The 9,704-nt window shown below is 30.6% G+C and overlaps 1 protein-coding gene across 1 annotated transcript in view; it reads right to left on the bottom strand.

The window, feature by feature from the left end:
* LOC105624884 (titin-like) overlaps positions 1-9,704 on the bottom strand; it is an 84,833-nt gene that overhangs the window by 39,438 nt on the left and 35,691 nt on the right. The window contains 13 exon segments of the mRNA XM_012206234.1: positions 1,018-1,071; positions 1,283-1,349; positions 1,512-2,318; positions 2,393-2,462; positions 2,557-2,962; positions 3,040-3,144; positions 4,916-4,990; positions 5,326-5,546; positions 6,312-6,409; positions 6,494-6,594; positions 6,662-7,121; positions 7,231-8,003; positions 8,382-9,421. Of these exon segments, the coding sequence (XP_012061624.1) occupies positions 1,018-1,071; positions 1,283-1,349; positions 1,512-2,318; positions 2,393-2,462; positions 2,557-2,962; positions 3,040-3,144; positions 4,916-4,990; positions 5,326-5,546; positions 6,312-6,409; positions 6,494-6,594; positions 6,662-7,121; positions 7,231-8,003; positions 8,382-9,421 (4,277 nt within the window).

Below are 9,704 nucleotides of genomic sequence, written 5' to 3'. Positions count from 1 at the left end.
ACACACACACACACACACACACACACACACACACACACACACACACACACACACACACACACACACACACACACACACACACACACACACACGCGCACGCACGCACGCATGTGCGCACTCATTCTCACACACATTTTATATCTTGCATACTTTATTCCATGACTAGAGAACGTGTATTTGATTACGATAAGAACTCAATAAACAAATAAGTAACAGGATTTTCAACAAGTGTTTGGATTTTCAGAAATGTGTAAAATTTATTGTAAATTTAATAGACTATAACATTATTAATTTTATAAACATGCTATATTCTTATGTCTCATACTATTTTCTGTTGAGCAAGGTATCAGTAGAACTTACATTTGAAGGCACAATCAATGCAGCGCAAATGAGCATCGAGTCGTGAAGCATTCATTTCGAAGCTGATATGAAAAGTAGCTGATTAAAACGTGACAGTATTGTATATTGTATTAGAAAAGGAAATAGGATTTGTCGCGTGTGGAAAGCATAGCGGTGTAAGCGAAAAAATTGCACAGCTATTATTCGATCAAGTAAAGCTTCATACATCTGAAAACATAATAAAACAGTGACTATTACAGCCGTGAACATCCTGCCTTAATATATTGTTTTTCTTTATATTAATATTTTTATAAATAAAAATACCATATTTTAAAATATAAAAAATATGGTATTTTTTAATTAAAATTTTAATTTCTGCAAAATTATTATAATTTAATTAATTATTATAAAAAGAGATTAACTATTATTAAAAAAGATTTAAAAGCATTGCTTTTTTATATAATATACTAGATATATATAAATAGAGACTTGTATCCATTCTGAATTAAATTAATTAAAATTACAAATACATGTGATGTAGCGTTAATTGTTTTAACTATGAAACTATAATCAAACAATAATAATAGCATATTTATTATAGCGAAAAATCAATTCCTTAAGTTGGTAAGTTACACAAATAGATATCTAATAGATACGTCAGTATTTATTATTTCAAACCTTTAATTTCTCGAATATCCTGTATGTGAGTAGCTTTCCTTTCGTCCTTCCTCTCTGCAATAAAAAATACTTATTCTATCTAAAAATTTAGTATGATTTATTCTTTATATGAAAAACAACAATGTAACGAATATATCGAATGTACATAACGAAAATATCGAAAAAATATCGAAGAAATATATTCAAATAAATTCAAATCTTATACGTACATAATAAATAAAGTATATCTGTATAAATAAATCACGAAGTCTACAATTTGGCTTACCCATAAAATGAACTTCCATTTTGCGAACGATATCTACTCTTTCCGTAGCATGTTGCTCAGTATCAATCTGAGAAAAGAAACGAAAAAAAATTATTATTTTTGGAAATATTATAACATGTATTTATTAAGGAAAATATAGAGCAGAAAATAGAGAACAAGATAGAGTATTTTTTCTAATAATTATTAGAAATTCATATAATGTTTGGATAATGTTTGGTCATATCTGTACCTCGGAAATTTCTGTAACTTCCCAAGCACGTGGTTTGAAATCTTCTGGAGCAAAGTGTATAATGACTTCTTCCACAGTTGCATGCTGAAGCTCAACCATTCTCATAAAAGCACGAAAACCGACTGTCGCTGCAACGAAACTTTCGTCAGTTGTCGTCTCCTCAGTAAGTACTTGGGTGATCAAAGGACCGTGGCCTTTTCTTTCCACCAATTGAACCAAAGCATTTTGAGCATCGGGAGTCTTTAGAGCAGGAAAAATCTCAGTCTTGTAAAGGCATTCGTTAATTTCGTTTACGGAAACACCTTGTCGAACCAAGTAGCCAATTGTCGCAAGTTCTCGAAGAGGAGATTCTCCTGGACCAAATTCTATCGCATCAAGTACCTCCATTATCTCATCGACTTCCCGAGCTATGTTTTCTTTTTGTCGTTCCACAATCTCTTTTACAGTAATATCTTCTTTAATTTTTTCAGCTTTTATTTTCTTTATCTTTTTTTGTCTTGTCTCTATACGTTTCATTTCTTGCAAACTACTTTCTACATGTGCTTCAGAGACTGCAACTTTCTGTAAAGTTTCCGAGGTAACTTGAGCGTGATCAAGTTTTGTTTCGATAGTGAAATCAGGAGCAATATCTTCACTCGTGATTTCTGACACGACAACACTTTCTTGCTCTTCGACAATTTGTTTGGCACGTTCTTCAAATTTAGGTATATGTTCTCGTAGTTTTTGATCGTCAATTTTTTTTAAAGAAGCTATTGCTTCAGTTACAATTGGTTCTTGAATCGGTACTATTCTTCGTGCTCTAGAAATCTAAAATATAAATGCAAGATAAATAATAATTTGTGAAAGAGATGTAACGTTAAAAACTAAACATCTTACAATACCTCTTCGGATTTATCTTCTATAAACTTTGTAGTTTCTAATAGTTGAGTCTCTTCAACATCGATAGTTCTTCTGCAAATACAAACAGCAAAAATTATAATTTAAAAATGAAACAAATTAAAAACTTTAGAATATATTGAACAAGATGAAATGGAAGATTACTGACTTTTCTTCTATCTGTTCCTTTGGAATAAGTTTCTCTTCACGGATTTCTTCTTTTTCAATTTTGAGACGTTCAGTTTTTACTTTCTCCTTGATCTCCTTCGCCTTCTTTAGTTCAATTTTTTTCTTTCTATGTGGTTTTTCTTCTTGTTTTTTAAGCTTTACATCTAGCTTTTCTTCTTCTTTGATATCGCTGGGCATTAATTGTGATTCGCTAATAGCATCGATATGAAGTTTGGCTTTTGTTACTATCATACCAATTTCATTAGTAGCTTTACAAACATACGTGGCATCGTCTTCTTTAGTAGTTTTCTTAATTGTTAGAGTAGTTTTGTTTTCTTTATCAATTATACGTACTTTTATATTATTCGTATTCATTATAAGCTTATCATTCTTATACCAAACAACATCTATAAATTAAAAAAATAATTAATTAAAACAACTTTATAACTAAATTTAAAAATCTTTGCGATGTGTATGTAATTACCTGGTTTGGGATTACCAGAATAGATACATTCAAATAAAGCGATATCTCCCTCTTTTGTATAAACATCCGTTATTTCTTGGATAAATCGTGGAACAGCTTGTGTAGCTGAAATGTTATGAAAAATTACAATTATGAAAAACTCACAATAAAAATAATCAAATAAAAGTACATTGAATTAATTAGTTTCTTATCAAATTCTGTGTTTAACGCCAAGATTATCTGAATTAATTTCGTCTTGTTAGTAGTCTAGTTAGATAAACACATATGAAAAATCATACCAGTTACTTCTAAATGGTGCGTCTTTATCATTAGTCTTAAAACAAATTCTACTTGACATTATGCTTCTTTCATCTTTGAAAGAATGTAGCTATATTATTCGCTAATCCAAAATTTCCGTCGCATTAACTTTCAAATAGCAAAAATTCTTGTAATTCTTCTTGATTATCCGCTGTATTTAATTATTGGAAAGATTCCAGATCAATTTCTCTCAACTCTAATGGAAATATCAATGGATTCATGAGTTGTCTCTTTTTGGAGCATTTTGAAACAGGAAGTCTTAGACTTGGGATATATGTATTTAATATTTTCTTTTATAGTCATGAATGAAGTCAACTGAATTGCAAATTATTCGGGAATGTGATTTTTAAATATCTTTGCGAGTTTGTTTTGATCTTACATGTTTAGCATTTTGGTTTTTTTTTCATTAATGGTAAATAGAACGGTGATTTTTGGATCTCTGGAGAATTTATTTGTTTACCAGAGTGGAGCTATTTATAAATTTTTTTTCGTACTTTGACGATAGGAACTCATAAAAATTGATAATAATTTTTTTTTTTCTGCATTTTATCAATATATCGAGATCTTTTCCTTAATTATCGAATCATTGTTCGCTTTTTTAAACATGTCTTTATTACTAAAGAATAATTGCAAAGCGACTTATTGATAACTTTTTTTTGAATATTATATTTAGTACCTTCTTTTTTAGGAGATAATTGTTTTGTACGTTTAATATTTTCACTACAATTTTTTTATATTTTTCTTTTTTATATTCTGCTTTATTGCAGAAATTATCACAAAGTGTGTTATTGCGCATAATGACTAAATGTAATTTGGGACTAATTTTTGAGTGGTGACGAATTTCTAATAGCAGTTTTATATTGGCTTACAGAATTTGGAGTAAATTTCTGATTGATCATTACGTATTCTCAGGATTGTCACACCTGATATTCTTACATCATGTATTTCAATTTGATTACTAAGTGACAACATAAGATGCGTTTGGCGTTTACGACACTCGCGAGTTTTATTTGTTCTTTAACATTTGATAAACAAGAATGAAATGATTCCATGAGCGTTGCGAGCATCAAGTAGTACCCATAATGTGTTCAATAGCAAAATCATGTTTTATCTTATTAAGTACAAGATTGACTTGGGATTTCTTTTATTTTCTGTAATAACATTATATATGAAAAATACTTATGTTTTAGGTTCATTATCTTGCTTCTTCTCTTGTAATTGTCTTACTGAATCAAATATTATTGGAGATTGTTCCTTATAAGAAAACATCTACTTGCCAAGAATATTGTATCGCAATATTATTTTTTGGTGAGTATCCATAGAATCTAAATATTTTGTCAACAAAAAATATTCTTTTGAAGAATAGATGAAGAAGTTTCATCTTTTTCATCAAGAAGTAATTTGGTATAATTTGTGGTAAAGATTTGTTGAAAAGTCGCTGGTCATAGTTAAACTCTTTTTGAGCTCACTTGTTTCTTAATGCACAATGTTATTCAGACTCTTGAAAAACTACACTTTGCATCATAAGGCAATTGAGCGTGTTCAAATAATAAACATGAATTTTACATGAGTTTCTTACCTTTTAAAGCTTCTTGCATTTCTTCCATCTGTGTGACCCACTCTGGTTTTCTGTACTCTTTTGTTCCGAGTATACCTAATCAATAAAACGAATATAAGAAACATATAACAAATGTATATCAAATCCTTTCTATCTTATTATTTAGATAGAAGAATTTGGGCAAGATCAAAGAGATTAGTAAATTTGAAATATATAAAAAATAAGACAAAAGACAATGTAAATCAAGGATGTTGTAAGTGTTTGTTGTAGTTGTAAGGAACGTATGTAAGGAACGTAAGATAATGAGCGGCTTTTTATTAGGAATACAGAGATTCGACACTTCTCCGATTGAAGAGCGCGGCTGAAAGAAATATGATTTAATACTTAATCATTAGTAAAGCCTTTGAGATCTGTAGAGAAAATGATATTACCTTCTACTGATAAATACGTAGTTGTAGTTGATACACCGAGTGGATTGTAAGCTTCAAATATGATTTCACCAGTGTCATCGGGGAAAGTTTCGGCGATTGTTAATATTGATGTACCATCTTCAAATTCCTCAATTTGGAATTCTTGCGATGAGACTATTTCTACTCCTTCTTTATACCATTTTCCTTTCGGTTTTGGTTTGCCTTTCACCTTTACTTCCAATCTGTATATGTAGCAAAAATGATAGTCACACGGTGAACACATGTACACATACGTAACATATATACATAACATATATACGTGCATAATAAAAAAATTTATATATAATAAAATATAAATGTAATTACAAACAGGGAATAGAAGTAACTTGTTAATTATGATAATGAAGTTACAGTTACAAGTTACTTTTTTGGTAACTTTATTGATAACTGCGTTACTTTTTTTGGTAACGTAATTACAACTAATTCGAGATTTATACATAACAGCTTGCCAATATGAATAATATCTGAAAAGATACCAGAAGATTTGCAGATTATTGCCGTGTTTTTATTGCTAATGCCAACGTTTTGTGAACCTTGCTGTTTATTTCATCAGGATGAGAAATATCAATGAGCTCCTTGCCCTGATAAAGTGAACAGTAACATTCACGAAACATTGCCATTAACAATGGATAAAAATACGGCAATAACCTGCAAATCTTCTTGTATATTTGAAAATAATACTCGTGAAAGCTTAAAAAGCGTTATGGATAAAATCTGCTTTATTAAAGCATCATGTCCAAATTAATCAAATTTTCCATACAAACAGAGATTATACACGAAAATATATATGTATAGAAAGAATATATATATATGTTTAGATTTTTATATATAATTATGTATATTTGTATGTGTACATATATACTTAATTATATATAAACTTTTTTATCAGATGTATATTAATTCATATTTGACAAACAATTAACATTCGTTTAATATATTAAACATACCTAGTTAATTCCCCATCTTTAGTAGGAACTAACTGAGGAAGCTTCTTAATTATCTCTGGTATAGATTCTTCTATATCAGTGTCAAAAATAGGAGTTTCCTAAAGTTAAAATCAATTTTAATATTTAATATTACATTAAGTATAATTCTATAGAATATATTGTTTGTTAAATTTTATATTTACTTTCGGAGATAGAAGATCTTCTTCTGATCCACTCTGTCCTGTGGTAAGAGATGTCGCGACTATTGAAGACGCAATTTCAGAATCCGGCACATACTCGTACGCTAAAAAGTAAATTTTATAAAATAGACAGCCATTTAAAATCGTAACTGCTTGCGTCGAATAATATACCTTCAACAATAAGCGTTGACATGCAAACAGCTTCGCCAACAGGATTCACAGCACGACAGGTATATTCTCCAGCATCTTCTGGGAATACTTCAGTAATAGCTAAACTACAGACACCCTCCACATCCTGAATAATTGTAATTTCTTTTCCTTCTTTAATTGGCATGTCATTGTGATACCATTCTACTCTCGGCGTTGGTTTCCCTTCAACGATGCAGGTTAAATTAACACTTTCACCGTCCATAACTTTTACAGGTGATAGTCTCTTTACAAATGTCGGTGAGACTAATTCAATTGCTTCTTCCCATGTTATTTCCATCAAATTAACGGTAGCTGTACAAGTAATTGAACCACCGACATTTTCAGCACGACATGTGTAATTACCAGCAAATTCTGATGTGACTTCTTTCACCATTAAAATCGATCGATTTTCTTGAGTCACAATTCTTACTTGTGATGTCGACTGCAACAAATAATATCTTTTATTAATTTGATGAAATTTTGGATAACATACTGTTACATGCAAGCATTAAAGGTTTACTTTAAACAAGCATAGAAATTGGAAAAAATACCTCAAGAGGTTTGCTTTCATGAAACCACTGAAAAGATGCTGCTGGATATGATTCCACTCGTGTTTCCATGATAACAACTTCTCCTTCTGCAACAAGTTGAGGCTGAATAGGTTCCACAAACATTGGTGCTTTTACTTCGTCTATAGTGTCTTTGCGTTCTTTAACAGTAACAGAACTCGAGCTTCTCGCTTCACCGACTTCATTCTGAACTTTTATCTCATACTTGCCGCTATCTTTGTTTGTTGCTTCTATTATATTTAATTCGGTTGTACTTTCATAAATGTCTATTTTGCGTTTGTTAGTCGGTGTAATTTCAATGCCATTGCGGAACCACTTGACTTCTGGTTTCGGTATGCCATCAAAATCAGCTAGAAGTTTCAGAGACTTTCCGCGCTCAATTATTAAAGCGGATAAAGGTCGCGTAATTCGCGGTGCTCTGAGAACAATTGGTTTGCTCACTTTAACGATGTTACTGATCACTAAATTAGCTCTGCATTCAGCGCGGCCATATTTATTTATAGCACGAACACGGTAAATTGTTTCATCTTCGGACATTGGTTGTAAAATTTTCAGTTTAGCTTCTCCAGTAGTTGGGTTGAAACTCAACTCCGTTCTTTCGTTTGGTTTTACTTCTTTTTCGTCACGATACCATTTCACTTCAGGTATTGGCATACCAGTTACAACGCATTCTAATAAAGCAGGTGTATGCTCTTCAATCATTAACGGTTTAATCGGCGTTGAAAAATGCGGTGCTATGCCTTCCTCTTCTTTTTCTGAGGATAAATATTAATTAAAGGATAAATATTTTGCATTCTTGAAAATATGTGATATTGTATTTAATATTTATAATTACCGTATGTCGTACATCTACTTTATATTAGTAATCCCGTAAATCATTGTGAATCTATTTATATTTATAGATAGATGTTACTTCTTATTTTAAAAATTATTGATATATTTAAAAGTGTTATTAAAATATATATATATATAAATGTATATATACAAATGAAATATTTGTATAATAAAGAATGTGCTTATCTAATTTTACAAAAAGATATAGATTATAAGAATTATATATCTCATAATATTCCTGTATCTGTAAAATAAATTCAAATTGTAAAAATTAAACAATTCATATTTAATATTATTACCGAATATTACAAGGTTGACAGTGGATGTTGCAACTCCAGCTGGATTAGATGCCCTACAAGAATACATTCCAGTATCTTCTTCTTTGACGTTTGTGATTTCTAAGGTTGCCGTTGTTTCAAATATAGTCATAGTATACTTTTCGCTCACATGGAGTTCTTGCTCATTTTTATACCAAGAAATTTCAGGCAATGGATTTCCTATAACAGTACATGTAAATTTGGCAGGTTTTTTCAACTCAGCGATAACAGGTTGTAATTTTTGAATAAATCTTGGAGCTATCGTTTTGTCTTTATCTGTAATTGATATATCAACTTGAGTACGTTGTCTACGTTTTCTCTTACGATCTTCTACTGTGACATCTGTTTTAATTTGTAACTTGGCAGCTTCTTCTTCGATAATATTAGAAGCGATTTTTTCAGGCACTTTTTCTTTTACTTTAGATTTTGTTACAACTGATTCAGTAATGATTTCATCTTTCTCTTCTGAAATTTCTGCTATTTGCTCCGCAAGCTTTACGGATTTTAATTCGAAAACTTTGTCTTCCTCATATGTCTCTTCAGGTAATTTTTCATCTTCTAAAGCTAATACATGTCTTTCGGGTTGTTTTAGGTCTAATTTTTCCACTTCTTCAATGGATTTTAACATAACCATTTCTTTCTTTTCTTCCGTCTTTAAATGTATTTGTTTCTTTTTTCTCCAAGAAACTTCATTTGTAAAAACTTCGTCTGTTTCTTTATCTTCTTTAAATGATGGCATAGTTTCTATCTTTCGTTCAAATAGATCTTGAGTATCTTTTGTTGTAATTATCATTGCCTCCTTTTCTTCAATGTCTATAACAGATTCTTCTTGATCAATAGGCACTACTGTTACTTCTTCCTTAAAATCAACGACTTTTTTTGTTCGCTTACGTCGCCAAGGAGTTTCAATTATCTCTGTTGACTCTTTACTTTTGGATTTTCCCTCTACAATTTCTGTTAGCATTTCAGATACTGGTTGTAATTTTATGTCTTTGGGTTCTTCCTTTTCCACTGGCTTTAAAAAAACTTGCTCTGGTTTCGGCTCTATGGGTTTATCAATTGTCACTGATTTCAATCGAATGTCCACCATTTTTTCTTCAACTTTTTCCTTTTCAATAGGTTTTAAAATGATTTCTTCCTTTGTTTCTTCCTCTTTAGAAAGTTTCCTAACAGGTTTCAACACAATTTGCTCTGGTTTCGGCTCTTCGGATTTTTTAATCTTTTTCATTGGCTTCAATCGGATTTCCTCTGATTTTTTTCAACTTTTTCCTTTTCAATTGGTTTCAAGATGATTTCTTCCTTTGT

The sequence above is a fragment of the Atta cephalotes genome, assembly GCF_000143395.1.
Source record: "Atta cephalotes unplaced genomic scaffold scaffold00092, whole genome shotgun sequence".
In the NCBI taxonomy this organism is placed as follows: Eukaryota; Metazoa; Arthropoda; class Insecta; order Hymenoptera; family Formicidae; genus Atta; species Atta cephalotes.
Note: the sequence above shows the minus strand (reverse complement) of the source record. Positions and strands in the feature narration are given on the sequence as shown.